The 20,886-nt window shown below is 40.0% G+C and overlaps 1 protein-coding gene across 1 annotated transcript; it reads right to left on the bottom strand.

The window, feature by feature from the left end:
* Nucleotides 1-844: 844 nt before the first annotated feature.
* Nucleotides 845-20,617, bottom strand: Cad74a (cadherin 74A). Its single transcript, XM_076762171.1, has 14 exons — nucleotides 20,338-20,617; nucleotides 10,330-10,633; nucleotides 8,787-9,058; nucleotides 8,325-8,489; nucleotides 7,477-7,915; nucleotides 7,025-7,266; nucleotides 6,430-6,954; nucleotides 6,011-6,363; nucleotides 5,717-5,931; nucleotides 5,071-5,630; nucleotides 4,698-5,006; nucleotides 4,342-4,636; nucleotides 2,295-3,939; nucleotides 845-1,887 (listed from the first exon to the last, which is right to left on the bottom strand). The coding sequence occupies exons 2-14, from the start codon at nucleotides 10,625-10,627 to the stop codon at nucleotides 1,677-1,679; spliced, it is 5,529 nt and encodes a 1,842-aa protein (XP_076618286.1). The 5' UTR covers nucleotides 10,628-10,633; nucleotides 20,338-20,617; the 3' UTR covers nucleotides 845-1,676.
* Nucleotides 20,618-20,886: the final 269 nt, after the last annotated feature.

Genomic DNA, 20,886 nt, shown 5'->3' with positions numbered 1-20,886 from the left:
GGTTTTTCACGAAGAAGAATGTAACGAGCGATAATATAACGAAACGAATGATATTCAGATCAATGATATTCAAAGGGATAACGATTGCTGCCTTTCAAGGATGATGAACGTTCATCGTGGTAGAAATTACCTGATCTGACAGTCTCTTCGGAAGATCTTTCGTATTTCCCAGATTACCGTTCCAAGAGATCAAATTATCTCCCAAGCTCCACCTCGCCTTGACATTTCCGTCGAGGGCGTTCGAGAATCTTCCAAGATCTCGACTCGTGTAATCGTAAGATATTCGTCGATCGTGCGATTGCTTCATAGGCCACGATACGTGGACTGCAAAAATGGTACTCGTCGCGTACGTGAATAGAAAATCTTTTATAAACACTAAAACGTATCGCTGAATATTTTCTTGTGAATTAATTTAAAGTACTGTAACATTCCAGCATGAATCGTTTCTTTGTTTTCTTGATTATCTTCAAGAAGGTACGAAAACGAAACTTTTGAAACGATAATGTCAATAGTTTGTTATTCTATCTGTTATATAAATAAAAACCCGAGAATGAGGGTGATGTATGAACTCTTAGATAGTAACGTAAATTGTCTCTAGTTCCTGTAATGTGATTCACACTGGAGAAATTGAAAAATTACCTTCATATTACACGAATTTATTTTAGAGAAAATAGGGTAAAATGAACTTACTTGCATCATCAGGAACTTGAAGAAAAATTTCATTAAACTTGGCACTTTTCTTCGGACGTAATTCCTATATGTTTAAATCTTTTCATCGATGCTGTTCGATTTATTAACGTTGATCGACGTCATTTTAAATCGCGAATCGTGTAGAAGCGTCATCTTAGTTATAAACAAATGTACAGATTTATTTCGTCCTTAAATACTATATATATATTACAATAGAACACGCGTATATCTGCAATAATATAGCGATCGTTTGTGAGTAGAATTCGTGTACGGTTCAAGAAATATACAATTCGCGCGAGTTAGTCCACTTAAACTAAATAATGCTGTCTTATGCGCATCGCCGTATTTTGGCACGATTATTTCAATCTTACATTATAGCACCATTCGTCGACTAACGTTTCACGATGACACCGCGCATGGTACATCGAGCATCTATGGTACAATTCGTCGATTACGTTCCAGCCTTTTTCCTCTTTCCACTCAAAATTGTTCATTATTCGTTAATCAACCGAAACATCACGCGTGATTTCAGCGCATCGTTCACTTTTCTTATAATAAAACTCACCGGTATCGATGGCATTTCACCACTCTAAAACTTCTAGAGTGAAATCTCTAGCGCGTTATTCTTAATACTTATCTGTTTGAAGCCTTAACGCGTTAAAATAGTCATATAATAGCTCTAGGAGGCATTGTCAGTTGAATAGTCTCGAAAAGATTGTCGAATTTAAAATTAGTTGTACTGTTTCTTTGATTCTCATTCGTATTCGTTATTGTTAAGTCGTGCAGATTCTATTTCTTCGTCGATACTGCTGCAATTAACCATAAATTTAACACGGGAGAATTTCATTTTGCATACTTCTGTTTTGAAAAATGCATTCGGTAATATGTCTTATTTCTGAACAACCCATTCTTTCCGACATAGTCTTTTCCGTAAGGCTCGATTCGCACTATTCGATCAGTTGTGTTTCTCAAATCATAGACTTTGTTTACGTCCTAGATCCGAGAGTACTTGGATGATAGAGCGTCGTATCTGCCCCCCATTCGTAAGGACCTTCGTGAGGTCCTAGCGAAACCATAGTTCCCGGCCCCAAAGTTGTGTGTGAAGTAGCGTTCACCATTCCTGGACCGGAAGACACGTAGCTCAAAGGCGGACGCGGCTGATCGCGCAAACGAGCGTGTTTCACCTGTCGTTTGTACCTGAAGAGAATTTTTATTCTATGATAATTTACTTTCTAAGAAATTACTATTTTATTATTACTCGTTACGTAATAGATATGCAAATTATTATGCTGGTGCAAAAGTGTTACATATTTAGAAACTGCTCGTCAAAAACGAACCTTTCTTCACACGTAAAATTTTCTACCATCTTCCATCTACAATTTTGAAAAAAATGTTCTATCCATGAGCATCGTCAATTGATATTATTTTGTAATTTTAAGACTCCAAATTAAACTTACTTGCTAGTAATTCTTAAAAGTGTAAATCTTCTTGAATCATCTTCTTTAATTTAATTCTAATAAACGAAGCACTTATGGGAAGAAGATAAAATTTCATTTCAACCAATATCACGTTGAACAGTAAAATAATAAGTCGCGTGAACTTACTTGGCGTGCATACAGCAAAGAGCACAACTGGACACCACCGTAGCAACTCCAACGAGCACCGCGATCGCTAGGACCCACATCTGCGTCATCGAGGCATCAGCGCGAGCAACTGTAGCCGCACAGTGTTGCACTTTTTCCACGTGGTAGGTCCTGTAAACCTTCTTCAGCTCCTCGTTCTTCTGATCGATGAGGAGAGCCTTCATCTCGTCCAGATCGTACGCCTCCTTTCCCACCATTTGGAAGCAGGAACTGGTCGAGGAGAAGTCCAACGAGTTGTCCTCCTTCGAGTAGAATTGCGTGTCGTAGACGTTGACGCTGATCGGCAGAGACAGAGCCTGTTGCACGGCTTTCTCGAAGTCCTCCAGCGTCTTTCTAACCTCGACTGGCGGCTTGGAGAACACGAACTTCAGCATGTCCCTATCCCGCAGCAAGAAAATCCTTAATGTGATGTTGGTTTCCCTGCCAGGCGTCATGGAATTGTTGGCAGAGACGATGATCTCCATGTAGCCATCAGCGTAGCTGGACATGGAACCTGTGGTTCTCAGCTCGCCGGTCTGAGGATTCAAGGCCAGATGCGACGGAATCTCGCGTTTCGACATGGAGGGATCCACCAGAGACACGAACGATGCTTTTCCCATGCTGTAGTTAATGGGCAGAGCGTCAAAGTCGACGTCGAAGGCTTCCAGCGTGATCAGACTAGTATCGATTGGAACGTTCAACCGAACGCCCAAAGTTACGTTCTCCTTTTTGAATTTGGGCTTGTTGTCGTCGATGTCCAGTACCCTGATGAGAACCTGCCTCTCGGAGGGATCTTGTCTATTGTACGGTTTCGGAACTATGTCAGACTTCTTGACCGTGTAGGGGAAACACTTCACTGTCAACAAGTGACGATCGACTATCTCGCGATCCAGACGACCGTTGGATTTGATCACTGCTGAGTTATTTTCGAGACGCTCCACGACGAACAATCCAGCCTCGTTTCCGTAAACGATCGAGTAGTCGATCATCCCGTTCTCACCGATATCTTCGTCGATCGCTTCGATCGCTCCAACCTTGGTGCCTATTGGTTTCTCTTCGAAGATAGTCAGCTCTATCGGTGGACTGTCCAAGTTCCTTTTGAAATGAGGCTTGTGATCGTCGATATCGTTCACGATAACTTGGAGCACTCTGGTTGCCTGTTGAGGAGGACTTCCTAGGTCCTGAGCAACTAATATTAACGTGTAGCTATCCTTTGCTTCACGATCGAGCAACTTTCGCGTAGTGATCAGGCCAGTTTCGCTATTTATCTTAAAGGCACTCGCGTCTTTACCGAAATTTCCGTCCTCCAAGAACTTAAAAGTGATCTTTCCGTTTGGCAAGTTCGGGTCGTCCGGATCCGAAGCTACCACTTGGAACACCGGGCTACCGATCGTTGAATTTTCAGCTACGTGAGCCACCTCTTCGAGCGTCGGCCTGATGAACAGAGGCACGCCATCGTTGCTGACCACATCACCGATGTACAACGTCAAAATCACATCGGAATACATTTCTGGCTCTCCACCATCTTGAGCTCTAATTCGCATGATGTACGGTTCCGTTCTACCTTTCCCTGTCAGCGCTCGAGCGGAATAAATCTCTCCGGTTGTATGGTTTATGTTGAACAACCCTGAAATTGCAATTTCAGACGCGTTCAAAATGGAATACTTATTTATTTCGTAAATTTATGTATTTAACGACTTTATTCGTTATGATGATGAATAAAGAAATTAAAAATATACAAATTTAAGCACGTGAGTAGAGAAAGCAAAGTGAAACGAGACGATAAGACGAGCAAGAGAAAGGAAAAATTGAAAATTGTTCAAGAGAGCATTATAAAATAAGGCGTTTAAATAATGTTCTAATAATTCTGATTTTCTAAATCTGGAAAGAAAGTTTTATAGTATTAATTGTAATTTTGATGTCGGTGATTTAGGTACGTTTTAATCAAGCTAGAATTCAGAGTTCAAATATGATCTTTAGTAGATGAAGAATTCGTTTTAATGAGTATTTATCAGAATTAAATACTGACCGTTTGCTTCACCTTCGTCGATGATTTCGAAGTGAATCGTTCCTCCCTCGCCTTCGTCTGGATCCGTGGCAGTGATGTTCACTATACTGACGCCTGCTGGAGCGTTTTCCGGTATCACGGCTGTGTAGGATTCTTGCTCGAAAGTTGGAGAGTTGTCGTTAACGTCTAGAACATCGACTGTCACCAAAGCTCTAGTGCTTCTCTGTTCTGCACCACCCTGAGGCATGTCCGATGCAACCACGTAAAAACGTAGAACCGACTGTTTCTCTCTGTCGAGCGTCGTGTTGGTAGCAATCTGTAACAATTTGTAGCAAGTTTGTCACAACTCGAAACATTTAAAAGGTACGTTTCTTTACCTGGATATTTCCTGTTATCGGTTCCACCTCGAACATATTGGCGTTTTCACCGGTCAGAGAATATCTCACTTCACCGTATCCTCTTTTAACCTCCTGCTCCGTGTTGGAACTGTCCATATCCGTGGCTTTGACGTTCAAGACGATTTTTAAGGGTTTTTCTGATTCTAATACCGAAATTTTGTAATCCTTTTGAGTGAAGGTTGGACTGTTGTCGTTGGTGTCCTGGACTTCAACGATCACATTTGCTTCAGACATCTTTCGTGTTATTTCGTAGTCCCTGGCCAGAGCTCTCACTTTGAAACGAATAAACTGAAAGGAAGAAATCAACTTTCGCAAAGTAAATCCTTTATAATAATATGAATCTCGATAGTACCTTTTGATTCAAGGCTTCATAGTCCAACCTCTTGCTCAAGACAACGTTCCCACTTTGAACACCGACGTTAACGTATCCTTCGTCGTCGTCCTCCCTCACCAGTTCGAATCTCTGTACAGGATATCCGGTGGTAGGTTCTTTGGCTGATAACATTAGCAAAGTTGTTCCAAGAAGTTGTTCCTCCGGTACGGTGATCCGAATCGTCGGATTGTTGGGTGACCATCCAGTATTCGTGAAAGTCGGATTGTCGTCGCTGTAAGCCTGAATGTACACGGTCACCTCGACCTTTGTAATTTGTTTTTCTTTGTCGACGACAGCGTTTAGATCTTGGACTTGAACCGTAAGGATTATCACTGCAGCCACTTGGTAATCCAACACGCGGTTAACCGTTATCAATCCAGTGATAGAGTTTATACGAAACGCTGATTTGTAATCGTAGGGTGTTGCAGTCTTGAAAGCTACGCCAGTTTTGTCGACAGCCCTTATGGGTTCCACCAAAGAGTACTCCAAGTAAGCATCCGAGTCTGGGTCAGTTGCTACTACTTTTAGCACGGGTTCGCCTGTTCGATTCATTAAAGTAGATTACTATGCATTTTAGGAATTACACTTGGACGAAATTCAAAAGCCTGAAGCATTAATGATTTACCAATTGCAGCTCTCTCTGACACGTAAACCAAATACGTTGACTCGTTGAACACCGGTGGTTTGTTATTTACGTCGATCATGTTCACTGTGACGGTAGTGGTAGCGGTTTCCTTGACAGGTGTGCCTGAATCAATAGCGTAAACTATCACTTCGTATTTATCACCGCCGGTTTCTAGATCTAAACGAGCATCCGGGGAGACCGTGATAATACCAGAACTGAAATATTGAAACCGAATTATACTGATTTGATTTTTGATATAGAATAAACTGAAGATTTAATGGGCTTTTCAAGTACCTAGAGTCTATGACAAAATTGTCTTTAGCACCAGAAGCAATGTGGTACTGCAACAAGTTGTCCCTTCCATCGGGATCGTTGGCCACGACTCTGATGACTTCCGTTCCTGGCGAAGCGTTCTCCAGCAGTCTGGCCCGATAGCTGCTGGGCCCAGGCAGATTAGACTTATAGTTTCCGCGGAAAATAGGCTTTTGGTTTCCAGGCACCCCCACTCTGACGAGGAGTTTCGCCTCGGCGTACAATGGCGGCGTACCAGCGTCCGTAGCTCGAATTACCAGCTCGTAAATACCCCTTTCGGTGTCCCCTGAACGCACTGGCGTCGCCATTGTTACTTCTCCGGTGTCTGCGTTTATCTACGAAACGACGTTGAATAAAGAGAACGAAGATCGAACGTAAGGATGGTCTCTTCTTCCGCGTACCTTGAAAACACCGTTCGTCATACTGTTATGCGAATTTATCGAGTACGTCACTTTGCCATTCCCCTGCATAGGACCATCAACGTCCGTGGCTCTGACGAACATCTGCGGATCGAAACTGGTCGCACCCTCCCGGACCGTCCTCGTGTATTCGTTCTGTTCGAACGCTGGTGCATTGTCGTTAACGTCCTCCAGCTCTATCAAAATGTTTACAGCCGACACTCTTCCGCCACCGTCCTTTGCCTCCATCGTCAGCGAGTACGACTTCTGCGCTTCGTAATCCAAAGCTTTGGCGACCGTGATTCCGCCAGTTTTCGAATTAGTTTTGAACTTATCAGCCCCAAACCCACGCAACGTGTAGGTCAGTTCACCAAACGAACCACTGTCGTAATCTTTGGCGAAAACGTCAGCGAACAGAGTCCCTATTTCGGCGTCCTCGGGCACCGAGAGTTTGTACACCGATTGAGAGAACTCCGGACTGTGGTCGTTCGCGTCCATCAGTTGTATGTGAACCCTGCTAGTGGCTACCTATATTTTAATTAAGTAATATTTTATTCGATTAACGAATTCAGTTTGTAGTTTTTTAAAAAATCGGTACCACTTCGTGCGCAACGAGCGCGATAACTTCGAAGCCGAGTTCTCTTTTCGCTGGATCATCCACGTCGTAATCCAACACGCTGACGTTCGTAGCTTTGACCACGATTGGCACTCGACCTTGAGCCTCCTCGGGGCTCACGGTGAAGGCTTTGCTAATACCAGGATACTCTGGCACGTCCCTCAGAGCCAACGTGTACTTTGCATTCTCGCCAACGTCGCCATCGCTTACGATCATGTTGAGCCCTGACAATCGAGTTCTGTCGTTACGAGACTACTGAACGTTTCTTTTAAACATTATTTTTAATCAGGGAGAAATTTTAAGGAGAAACATGTAACATGTACAGTAGTACAGATAGATTCATAATTCAATATAAGCTTGTAAAAATATTAACAGCAAAATGTTTTTGGAATTAATAAACGTCATTTCTGAAGGATTAAAATGCCTATGTTCACCTGGCAAGGGTGTGTCCCTCCCAATATCTTCCGAAATCTTAATGCTAAAGTATTTCTCGTTGAAAACGGGCACGAGGTCATCGACATCCGTGACAACGATGGTCACGATGGAGGTCGCCGTGTCGGCTGGAATCTCGTTGTTGATGAGTTCCGTCGCCTTTACATGAAAGGTGTAAATCCCTCCATTCTGAAGTATTCTGGGGTCCTCTCTGTCGAGGGAAACGTTGGTGGTGACAATTTTTCCAAGCGTCACGTCGCCCTCGCGCGACATCTCGAGGTCGAAGTGACCCTCGTCGTCGTCCTCCAGAGTCAGAAGCAAAGCTCTTGGCTCTCCCGTGTCGCCGTCGCGTGCTCTCACTGTCAGGATCACGTGATTAGGCGCCGTGTTCTCGGGAAGCGCGGCGCTGTACGGCGCGTTCAGAAACACGGGTGGCTGATCCTGAAAACAATACTTCCGTGATCGAAACAGTAAACCAAACTCCTGGCAAACAGAGTTTAACAGCTTCCTGCAATTTAAATTGAAAATTCCAACGTATTTCATTTTTAGTTGACTCTCGGTTTGAAAAATTCATTAAATTCCGCGGAATAAATTAGCAATCAGCAACCGTTAGTTTACCGGCGGATTTCAAGAATTATAACGCGAACACGTTTACAGGAAAAACAAGTTACGATGTACCGTTCCGGTGAAAGTTATATCGTAAAGACTGCATAGTCAGATGCTCGAGAACGGAGTCACTGGGTAACGCATAACTTCCCATGGCTGTATTATCATAAACGATCTTGTTAACCAATACGAAATGATCGAGATGGATTTACAGTTACCGCGGTTACGGTCGAGACCCACTTACTTGGACGTCGAGAACGTCGACAGCTACGGTTGCTCTAGCCTGTAATCTCTTCGTCACTTCGCTGGCACCGTCCACCGCCAGTAGATTGATCAAATATGAATTTCTTCTTTCGTAATCCAACGGTTTCATGAGTGTTATCTGCACGTCGTATTTCCCCTCTGCCAACTAAACGATTGCTCGTTTCAATTAGGGATACCAAAAACAACTAACAAATATTTTGACCAAAACAATTATGAAGAATGATGTTACAACTGTTATAAGTGGACATTCCAGTAAATATCGACAATGTGTGACGCATAGCTTAGATCAGGATTTGAAACAATAAAAAATTGCTAATGTTTATGGCGTCTAACATGCACTTGGTGATTGATTATCTCTAACGAGTGAAACAAATATTCAATACTATAACACGTTAGAAGTTTTTAAAAATCTTTAACGCCTACAAATGCGAAAAAGCGGTACCTTGTCCGTGGAGATGCTGAAAACATCGCAAACATCGTCGTCCCGCGACGCAGGAACACATTCCACGTGAACATCCGCGTTTACGCCACCGTCGCGATCGGTGATTACGATCGTGCCAGGAGGAACTAACAGGCCACCCACGTGTGCGCTTTCCGGCACCCTTGCAGCGTATGGCCTGCCAAGATACACTGGCGGATTATCGTTTTCATCCAGCACGGCTATCTCGCGACGAAGGGACACGGTGTTGGGCTCCGATCCAGCAATACCTTCGTCTAGAAAGATATCCGCCAATGAGTTCGAGGAATCGAGTACGGATGATCTTTAAACTTGTCATCTTTTTAATTTAAATACACAAAATCTCAACCCTCGATACCCTGTCGATCAACAATTTTTTTTAAAAAGAATGCCAAACAAATTTTGATAGAGTCGAATGAACTTAGGGATTCCTTTTTATCACGGTGTGTGTTTCTTCTAACATATGATTTTTTAATTTTCCTGGAAACCTAAATGGCGAATCTTTGCATTCTCGATGTCATTCATTTACTAGTTACTTTTAGTATAAATTATTTGGGTCTTATTTTATTTTGTATATTATAGTTACAGGAAATTTTGAGTGCATTGAACAAAGCACAAGCGATAAGAAAGTCTATTTTCTGCAATAATTTTATCCAATTCCAGTTATCATATAATATAGTTACGCATATGCACGAGTATTTTCGAACGACAAATGAAATGCAAAGAACATGCGTGATATTAATTATTAATGAGGAGAGAATACAATAGAAGGGTGTGAATCGTATTTTACAATACTTGACATTTCAGTGCTATTGTTCATTAAATGAGTATTATTAATTTCTTCGCCTCCGTAACAAGACATCATTTACATAATGAGCACTAAAACTATCGATAGTTAATTATTTATTTTACAAGTATATACAAAAATTAATTCCTTTCGAGCTACGTCACCCTTATCAAAAATTTCGAATATTAAAAGTTCTTCATTTTTCGCAATTGTATTGCATAATTTGGAGATATTTTTTTTTTTAACAACTGTTACGTAATTTTATGGAATGTTCGAACGGTTACGACACGATAATGATTGGTTGAAAAGTAAGATAACAATTAAAATTTTTGTTAAACGCTAATCTATTATCTAGAAGCACGTACATTAAACTACGAATTTACTTTTCCACGCGCTGAAGTGTAAATATTATTTATGTAACGCTAGTGAAAGCAATGTCGTTACAAGCGTGGAATTATTTACGACAGGAACGTATTATTTTTTATGCCGTACGTTACTGAAATTAAAAACATGAGAAATCTCCAGTTGCATCACTCTTACTGCCCACGCACGACAAGTCATACGTTCGAGTATATTAATTAAAATTCAGTTACGTAAAGAAATGGCCACTAGTCCATCGGAACATCGTGCTCCCAGGTCACGTGTGTGCACGTTCCATCTAATGCCCTAGATATCGCCGTTTATCCATTGATATTCCACCGTAACAGTGTAACGGGACACCAATAAAAGCAGTGTAGTTACCCGTTATGCTGATGATCACTTCGATCAGGTCTTGCGTCTCCCTATCCAGCGCCTTTCTCAGCACGACGACACCGCTATCCCGATTCACGGTGAAGTACTCTCCGCTGATGGAGTAGTGCAACCTAGAGCCCTCTGGATCTTCTCCTTGAAGCGTGTAAACAGGTGCACCTGGCGGCGTACCCTCTGACACGGCCAACCTGGCCATGTCTCCGCCTTGCACGAAATGTGGTGCTCTGTTTATCACCTGACCCCATGACGAAGACCACGTGGAGAATGCGAGAAATAAAATCGTCCACATTGTCACCTGCGCGCGAACCAAGCAAACGAGTTAACAAAAATTACTACTAACCCTGAAATACAATAGTGGAATGCCTTAATGACGGATGAGGGGCTGAGAGGGGAAGAGGGGTTCGAACCTCCATTGATTCAAATTTCTTTATTCGTTAAGATATTTTATATTGAACGATCATCGAGATTTTAATATTTTTATTTTTATTTATAATTCCTAAGGTTGGGATTCTCTAATCCTTGAAATCAAAAATTTTTTATTAACCTCTTACTTTCACTTTTTCTAGACCACTCATTTAAAAATTAAAAATATAACTGTCTGTGATATACAGCAATCGGTTCATAATAATTTCATGTCGATAAACTTTGCTTTTACTTTCATGGTTATGGTATATAGCTTCTCAGTATAGTGTAGTATTGCAGGGTTAAGTAGTAAATACTATAATAGATTTTATATAATTTTTACGAGCTAGTAAATATTTAAAATTTGTATTTAACCCCTTCCCGTGCCATTTAGCTTGACGAAATCCGGACCCAAACGGTAGGTGTCAACGCGCGGTAAACAGACCAGACTGATGCTAAATTGCTTTGTAACAGAGGTTGTAAGAAGCGTGACCGACTCTTGTGACGTACTGATAGAAACTAAAATTCAATCACGATCGTGATTTGCTGTCTGCGAGCCTGGCTCGTGATATTTATGTTTGGCCCAAAATCTTTGTCACGAGTCGGACTCGTTAAAGTACGGGAACAGGTTAAATAAGAAAGTTGTCCATTTTTACGTGCAGATTAACGTAAAAGTAAGTTAGGTGTCATTTAACTCAGGATGACTGCAATTAGGCCTAATATGTACGCAGTTCTGTAATTGCTGCAAATAAAGTAGGCATCAACAGTAATTATAGCTCTGTAACGGGAGAGATAAAATATAAAAAGATAGAAACATTGTACGTTGCAAGAGATAAAAATAGTAGGGTGATAGACACTTTAGAACTTTCATTAAGGCAAATTGGAACGTCACAATTAAGAAAAAGTTTTACGAATAAAAGTACGTTCTCTCTTGCGTGACAAACGAACACTTCCTATACAACCGTTCGACACGATTCCATTCACTTCCGGCCATCGAAGCTGCCGTATCTTGAACAAGAGGTGTACTAAGTAGTACAAGTAGAGAGGTACTTGACGAAGAGATAGCCACAGTTTTGCCAAAATAATTATGCAACTAGTATATCAACTGGTGAAGAACGAAAACATCCTTTCGATTTTGCTTTATAAATTCTGTCTTCTGAACTAACAAAGTGATTTCAGAAATATTGAACAAAGAAAAGAAAATTCTAAGTCCCTTTCTACGAAATGTCTCGAGTCAATCGAGTCAAAATGGCACTTTTACTAGAAAATGTACCTTAATAAATGAACAATTTAGCGTCGTTCTTGAGAGACCAACATGACGTTGAACCTATTAAGTTCGAGATGGTCTCAAGTGAACCCAAAAATTAAACACTTATGGTTAACCCTCATCGGTTGTTGTCCTCAAAAATGGCGGAAGCAGAGAAGGAAGGATAACGATACGCAAGAATCAAGAGGCATTCGAACCGAGTATCCGCACATTTGTTACGCAGACACGGGATCAACGTTCACGTCTGATGGAAAAATGCGAAGCACAGCCCGCAAATGAGTGGGTAGGGAAGAAATGACTAAACTGTGCGGAGGATGCATCGATCTATTGAAGGCACTCGGTACCACCCATATAAAACGACTTCGTCGAGCCGCGTTCTTTATCCGCGCTAGTGAAAAATGGCTGCGGGCGAACCGCGTGGCTGTACGTTGCAACCACCGCGTACGGTCTCTGAATGACTTCCACCGGTTAAGTGCGGTCAGTGAAAAGCCGTTAGAAATCAGATTCCATTTCAGGAGTTCTCGGAACTCTCGTCGCGATCCGTAAATTGAATTGTCCTGTTACACGCTCGACGGATATTTGTCTCTGTCGCTTTTCTTCCCGAAACTTTTTCATCTTCGGTTCGATAGAAGCTGTCAAACGCGGGCCCGAAACTGTCACGTTTTGTAATTTTTATTGCTATAAATAGTAATTGAAATGAAACAGACACTAGAATTCCTACAGTCCAAATCTGAAAAATGTCATTTGATTAGGAAGTATTTATTTTCTCTAAGAATGGGAAAAATTTGACAATTCTCAATCAAATTGGCTGAATGTTTAACATAGCTCTTGACATGTATATAACAAAAGTCTTGATGGCTTAAAAGATCCATTCGAAAAGAAAGTTTTTATGGCAGAACTAATTATTTAAAAATTTCCTGATCAAGTTTTGACTTTCACACAATTATCTATAAATTTATATAGACATAGTAAATACTATGAAACATATATATTTCTAATTGGGAGGATTTCGAAAGACGTCAGACAGTAAGTTGCTCGATTCGTTTTTTTGAAATGTAAATTGAGGTATTTGAATTTTAAATCGTACGTTTTTGCAACCGCCAAAGGGCACTAATGTTTCGCAGTAGTTTCAAGATCAAGTCGTAAGATTTTATGGATCAGCGAATATCGCTTATTAGCATTGCGCAGGTCTGTTACGATTCTCGGTAACTTTCTAGTAGAGCCTCTAGACAGACACAGAACAAAAGTCTTGCACAACATCATCGGCTGAGATAAACGTAGTACGCGCTTCACGTTATTTTCCCTCCGTCATAACTCTCACTCGAGACCGCAGTTTGTACGGAATCAAAGCCGCTCGACCGATAACGTTTCCCTGTTATAATTAAACCGACTGCAACAATATTTAGACCGTGTTATCACGAAATGTAGACAAGTATTTAGAGCAAATCGCGAACGAGATTTCACATTGTGCGTTAATCGAGAACCGTTTAACATGAAACTAGATTTGCATCAATCATATTCGTTCGTTGGTTAATGGATATGTGTATTAGCATAATACGTTTCTTTTCCTCGCAACTATTATACGTTCAAAAATAATAAAAGCTATTCCAAGCATTTTCTTCTAATTCATTACAAAGTATCGAAAAATGTTGTTTCGCGAATAGGACAAAGTAAATGAACCTATTACTGTTTTTAAAGTTTGGGATTACTGACAAGGAACACAAAGTTTTTGTAACGAAATGATTTGTTTCCAATAAATAGTTTAGCATGTAATTGTAAACGATTTAAGGAAGTTATCATTATACAGGGTGTTCGGCCACCCCTGAGAAAAATTTTAATAGAGGATTCTAGAGGCCAAAATAAGACGAAAATCAAGAATACAAACTTGTTGATGGAGACTTCGTTAAAAAGTTATTAACAATTAAATTCAAAAATTTCAAATCGTTCTGGAAAAATTATTTTCGATTGCGGGGGTCAATTACAATCATTTTTGGTGAATAGACATACCCTCGAAATCCTGCGCATTATCGAAAAGAAAATTCGAGAAGGTGAGAAATTTGTGGACAAAATTAAAAAATTTTAAATCGTTCTAAAAAAATTATTTTCGGTTGCGGGGGTCAAGTACAATCATTTTTGGTCATTACACATACCCTCGAAATCCTAACCAGTTTCGAGGAAAAAATTCCTTACCGAAAATCTAATATGAGGTCAGAAATGCTTCCCTGAAATCTCATGCGAATCTTTAAAACGTCATAACTTCTGAACGGATTGGACGATTTTCATGTTTAAAAAAGCAAACTACGCGTATTTTTCTAGAGAATATGTACAAATCGTGAAAATATTCGAAAAGTTGGTCCTTGACCCCGCAAAATGAGAAAAACTCCATAAAAATGGTCCAATTTTCAAACAGCCATAACTCCTACAATTGTGAATATATTTGAATGAAACTTTTTTCTGAAGTAGAGCTCATGGGTACCTACAAAAAAGTATTAGACAAAATTTCCGTAGCGCGTCAACCAAAATTACTAGAAATGAAAAACGAATTTTTAAGTAAAATCGACAGGGGATAGGTGCCTAAATTTTTCAACAAAAAGAAAATTTTCCAACTCGTTCTAAAAAAATTATTTTCGGTTGCGGGGGTCAATTACAATCATTTTTGGTGAATAGACATACCCCCAAAATCTTGCGTATTTTCGAGAAAAAAATTCAGTACGGTCGGAACTTTAAACGTTAATAACTGTTTAACGAAGCCTTCATCAACAAATTGTTATTTTTGATTTTCGTCTTATTTTGGCCTCTAGAATCCCCCATTAAAATTTTTCCCAGTGGTGGCCGAACACCCTGTATATTGGGATGATAGGAAAGAAGTTGTGACTTCCACTGAATTCGAAAAGAAGTATATAATCTCGAATTTTGTGGTCATGTCATAGAACCGCGCTGAAAACACAGCGTGAGAACTAATCATTCCGTCAAGAGGAACGAGTAATTAGAGAGAGACAATTTCTCGGCAATTTCTCGGTGTCTTCGTGCATGGCACTGGTTGACTTCCGTATTCCGAAGGTTGTTATCAGCTGTCGTCTTCAGGAAATGCAATTCTTAATCAAGTTGATCCACCAGGAATCAGCTAACACGATAGTGCTTTGCTACAGATTCTGCGTATATCCGGAATTCAGTTACTATTATACAGGATGTTCGGTCACCTCTGTCGTCTCATTGTAGCCTTTAGAAACCCCCATTAAAATTTTCCCCAGGGATGACAGAATACCCTGTATATACGGAAAACTATGGAACTTTGTGTTTGGTTCAAATACTGCGTATCGAAAATAACGGAATTTATCAGAGTTACATTGAAAAATATATCTTTCAATCTCTACTCTAATTTTAATGAGAAACAAACTATTAGTTTTATTAAATGGGAAATGAATGATTATTTGTATCTACTCGTGTTATGTTATAATTCAAAATGACGATTGTTAAAAAATGCCTCCACGAGTGAGACGCTTACCATAATTCTTAGACAGTCACGCTAAGTCCATCAGGGACCTCATTGTTTCGTTAATAAATTCATTGCCTTAATTGCTTTATTACTCGCCATTTTAGACCCTCTCTTTTAACCTCTTTAATCTTATGCAGTGGTTGCATGTTATCTTAAATTGCCTGAATATAAATTACTTAAGTTTCAGGCCGTTTAAAGAACCCACATGTTGTTTTACCTATTTAATTGATCGTATACCAATTTCGCGGATTCACGCGTTGATATAGAAGATGAAACTCTAAACGAAACTTCTATGAAAATTTACACGAGACGTTTACACCGTATCCGTGATAGTAACTGGATTCGCATCGTCTCGAAGAGTGATTTCTACCTGGAAGGTGTGCAACGCGGAAAAGCATGGAGCGTTAAAATCCATGACGAGTAGCGTGTTTCTACCATGCGGATGCCCATATGCAGGCAACAAATTTGAAACAGAAGTGGCAATTACCAGTAACCACGTGTAAAATAATATGGTCAGATTGAGTTGGGTGTGTAAAACGATACAGCAAGATTCAACTACGATCATGAAAATAACCAGTGATTGCATTTCCATAATTCACCATGAATAATCGAAACCCGATGTTAATCGGTAAACGAATCGCTGTTCGTGAAATCGACCATTCGAAGAACGAAGAAAAAGTATCTTCTTGGACGCGAGAAAGTATTTGGAGCCATAAAAAATGAAAATAAATGTCAAAGTTCAAATTCTATAGTAGGTTACTGATAATTAATATTTATTTGAATAACATTGTGACTTTTAAATTATAAGTCTGAAGAAGGTGCACTGTAAGTTGTAGTATTTCTTATAATATATTTGATTTTTTTATTTCGAATATTCCCCAATTAATGTGACAGTGATCGATGTTAGTTCTCAAAATTTAGATTTAATACTATGTTACTGAAAATGGAGCTAAGAGAAAAGACTAGGGAAAGTCGTAAACCGTACCACTCGATGGCTTTTTCGCCTCCAGAAGAATTTCTTACATTAATCAAACTGGAATAATAAAGCCAGTAGATCGTTAGAGAAAGGGTGGAAAATTACATGTAAACTACTTCTATGAATTTATGCTTGTAATGTTCGACCGAAGAAACGATATTTCTTACATACTAACTTGACAACTTTATTGTACGTATTGTATGTAAGTGTATATTATAACTTTACGATAGGATTATACACAGATAGAAAAAAAAACGTATTCTATCTTCGACTCATGTATATATTTCCATATATAGTTAATAATAAAGGCAATCAATGATAATAATAATAGAAAGGTAGCTTCGAACTAATAACTGTCCCTCTTGTAGCTCTGATTTATACTTCTAGATTACTTAATAGTAACTTTTACATTACATGCAATTTCCTGTTTAAAGTTTAACTGATTGTGTTTTGGTATATGGGACGCAGTGATTCGTAACAAGTTCAAAATAACGAGATGAAAAGATCCTATGCGCACCCTAGTCTTGAGATAAAAGTGGCCATTACTTTCAATCAATTTGAAATGGCAAAATTGACTGGTCTCATTGGGCTCAAGGAGAGAAGCACGGTTTCTTTTATAAATAACACCTTGGAAAGTGCCACTTAATCCGTCGACTGAAATATTTAATCTACTTGTAAAGATTTTTATTCCTATATATAATACAAATAATTTTGTACATATGTAAACTTTATTCGTTTTCATTCGTGTCAGAAAATCTTTTCTTTCTCTCATCTTCTCTATATTGAAAGATTTGAATTGCCTCAAACATATTTTTCCAGTTGTGGACTTTGGACAAATTTTAAACTACACGATTATTTGGTTGATCATAAATTCATCTCAATTATCCTTAAAGGACCAATTAATGCGATTTTATCATTTAGGCCGAAGTGATTCAGAGAACACACTTGAAATAACAGGCTGACATTATTTTCAACCCCTTTATCTTTAAATAGAAGTGGCAGTTACTTTCAATCAAGCTCGAAATGATACCATGAAATTGAATGATGGACCGAATCGCTCTGCGAGAAAGTTGAAATTGCGTTTATATTTCTCTTCTGTAATCGATGAATGTTAAACCCACGAAAATTTCAATTCTTATCTCAAAATGAATTTGGAATTACTGCCTCGGAATTGTCAACAGTCAATTGAAGCATTTATGAGTAAAATTAAAGAATCGTCTCTTCAGAGGCAAGAATTCAAGGAATACCAATCTTCTTTATCAGTGTTTAACGTTACCTTAATTCTTCTGAATTCTTTTGGTTATCGGAATCTAGACCCAATTAAATATATTCCCCGACTCGATAATCAATAAAACGCGAAATAATGGCGCTAAATTACATTCAATTTCATGGACTGTTGTTCAATTAATAAGAAAACCGGTTTCGTCACCGGTTAAAGATATTTCATCTTTTATTACGTTTTTCAGCGCGCCGCGATATTAATTTCTGCGCCACACAACGGAAAGCTTTTCTTCTCGAGCGTACGAGTATGTTTGCTTTCGAGCCTTCGTTCACGCAGATAAAAAAGTACTTCGTAGAAATTGCCGTGGCGCCGTAATGAGTTGCAATAGAATTCTCCGTGGTAATACGTGGTAAAACGTATCACGGTATAACAGTCATAATACACATTTTCATTGGGATGCATCGTTTCGAACCCTCGAGCTTGATCATTCGATGCATCATATTTCATTCGTGTCAGAGAAATGGTAATTTTGTATTCGCGTTATCGCGGTTGTAATCGCGCGTATCGGAATTCAATACAACCCTACATTATTCAAATACCGAATAAAACAATTATTTTTACGAATACGAAACAACAGTTTCGTTGGGCAATGTACTTGGACTTGAATTAGCCTGTCAAATAAAAAATGGGTCAATTTTAACGTTATCGAGATATAAGTAGTTGTTAAAGGAATTCTGTAATGTGTCCAAGCATTTGAAAATATTCGTTTTTTAAAAGGATCTTAACATTTCTTTTGTATCAGCAGCTTATCTAAGAACGACTGTAATTTCCTGTACAAGACATAGTGGCAATCAAAAGGTTTACTGAAAAGACGAAGTCGATATTTTTAGGCAGAATTTATGCAACCAAATCAAATAATTAAAATTCCCACGTGCAAGTTCGCTGACCCCGAAATGTTTATCTGCAGCCTCGAGGTTCACGGACCACAGATTAAGAACCGATTAATCCGTATCGCTCGGATTGAACTTTTATCTAATATTGGTTCAGATTAAAAAGGCTCTTACGAAACGATTATTCGAATAATGCAGTGAACGCGTAGAATTTCTAAGATGGACGCTTTCCTATCGATTCCCAGTGTTCGCGGTTGATTTCGTAACACAGCCTCTACGAAATTTCGCGGGCAGCCGGAGTCGCGGTACCGGTCTGGCCACCGAGCAATGGCGTAGGACCGCGTGCACCGGCGACGTAAAGTCCGCTTTTCGCATCCGCGAAACTCGATTTTCTATTCCCGAGCGTCGCGCGAAAAGCAAACGAGTACGCGCGGTTAACTGTACCGCGATGATCGTATACGAGTCCCGACGTCCTAGACACGTTAATCGCCGAGAAAGGCAGAGAAACAGAGAAGCCAGAAAACAGAGGAGGGAGGAAGAAAAAAACCGTTACCGAGCCCCCCCTCCCCGATCCCGCCATTACGTTACGCGCCTGGAATCCTGACACTGTGTGACCAGGTGATGCCAGGATGAATGACTAAGAAAAGTAACATCCTGCCACGCGCTTCGTTCCGTTTCGCTCTTTATTTTTGTTATCGAGGCTTGGTCTCCCCGTCCAAGAACAGGATTCGTGACGTCGCGGCACTTCTATGCCTTTGAATTGTTTTCTGAGACTCGACACAATGTTCAGACCCGAGGAACTTACGGCTAACAGGTTTCGATTGTTTGCTAGGAATATTCGTGACACGATTTTAACATTAATACGAAAATGTTGGGCCTGAGACTTTGCACGATACATCTTGAAGATCCAAGAAGAAGTAAGAGTAGTAATTACTACGAGGAAGAGATATGTCATGTGTTTCCTATGCAAATAGATAGGTCTATCGAGTCTTGCTCTCAATCGCGAAGTTGTTATTAGCAAGAAAATTATTCGATTAATCGGTAAACAGGCAATATGTTCCAGCTTTTCCTGTTCCACGAACTTGACACCGGTTCCTTGAAACCGAGACTTCGAGTAGTGCAGTCGCTGGTCAGACTGGTTTCCCTCGAAATGGCGAAAACGATGACGAGTGTTTGGCAAGATCGATTCGATTGTCACAAAACTATTATTCTTGCAAACTAAGAATGATGAATTTACAAAAATTTAATAAATCTTCGAACACTGGAGTCTTATTCTCGCTTCGATAGTTGATTGAATGATTGAAAGAATCAGAGTTTAGTAAGAGTATTTTCTCGAATATTTAATTAATCAACCGGATCGAGCCTTGTGCATCTAACACGAAAAATGTTAAAAACTACCATACACTTAATCTTCACTACGTTGATATCTGTGTACTTATAGTTTTGAAATATCATAGTTGGATTACACAGCGTCGCAGTGCAGGTTCTGCTTCATTGCAACACGTGACTGAACCATAAAAAGGAAACGAAAGGTAAAACTAGTCTAGATGTTAATGAAATTCAAGAAACATTACCTCATTCCCTCTCAGATATCTATTACTCGTATTCGAACATCAAAAACGACTTATTCTCGTATCCGTAACAAATTACTTAACTCGAACGCCGGCTTTTTGTTATTCGGGGCGTCGTTTCAATTCGATCGATCCACCCACGCTGTTATAAACGAAGAAACGAGGCCCACCTTACCTCATAAAGTCCAAGATCCTTCGTCCTCGCGACACCGTTTCAACTCATCATATCACTCCACGTGTTTCTTTTTTTCTTCTGTTTTCTCACTTTCGGTTCAAAGAACGTTCACGTATTCACTGAACCTCATGACGGACCGGCACAGACTCGATACAACTATCCCGTGTTCTATCCTCTCGGTTTCATGAGTCGTCGTTTCGGAAAAGAACCGATGTCTGCCAGCCAATGGACAGGTCTACACTGCATCCTAAGGAGGTATGCGGCCTCTGCTATGGGAGTGGAAGGAATGGGAGAGAGAGAAACAGCTCGCCGAAGGAGTGACTACAGTCCGTGCCCCGTAACTGCGAGCGAAAGGGGGGCGAACCTTTTTGATTCTTTTGTACCTCGACGTGCCAGGTGAGTCTTTCGTGGTTCCATCATGGCCGGGATCGTGCGTAGATGTAGCACGGAAGGGATCAAGATCGTTCTGACTTAGGAATTTCGCTCGCTTGGTACCGATTGGAGCAATTTTCCGTTTCAACCGATCGCTCGGACTGACACGAATTTCAA

This window comes from Colletes latitarsis, chromosome 3 (genome assembly GCF_051014445.1).
Source record: "Colletes latitarsis isolate SP2378_abdomen chromosome 3, iyColLati1, whole genome shotgun sequence".
NCBI classification, from domain to species: domain Eukaryota; kingdom Metazoa; phylum Arthropoda; class Insecta; order Hymenoptera; family Colletidae; genus Colletes; species Colletes latitarsis.
This window is presented reverse-complemented; position numbering and strand designations above follow the sequence as displayed.

Bases quoted from the DNA above. Each gene is read 5' to 3' on its own strand.
- Cad74a (XM_076762171.1), bottom strand. From the start codon at position 10,627: ATGTGGACGATTTTATTTCTCGCATTCTCCACGTGGTCTTCGTCATGG. The intron at 5,631-5,716 runs GTAAATCATTAA...TGAATCGAACAG, and splicing joins GTCAGAGAGAGCTGCAATTG to GCGAACCCGTGCTAAAAGTA. The intron at 1,888-2,294 runs GTAAGTTCACGC...AATTCTCTTCAG, and splicing joins CTTTGCTGTATGCACGCCAA to GTACAAACGACAGGTGAAAC.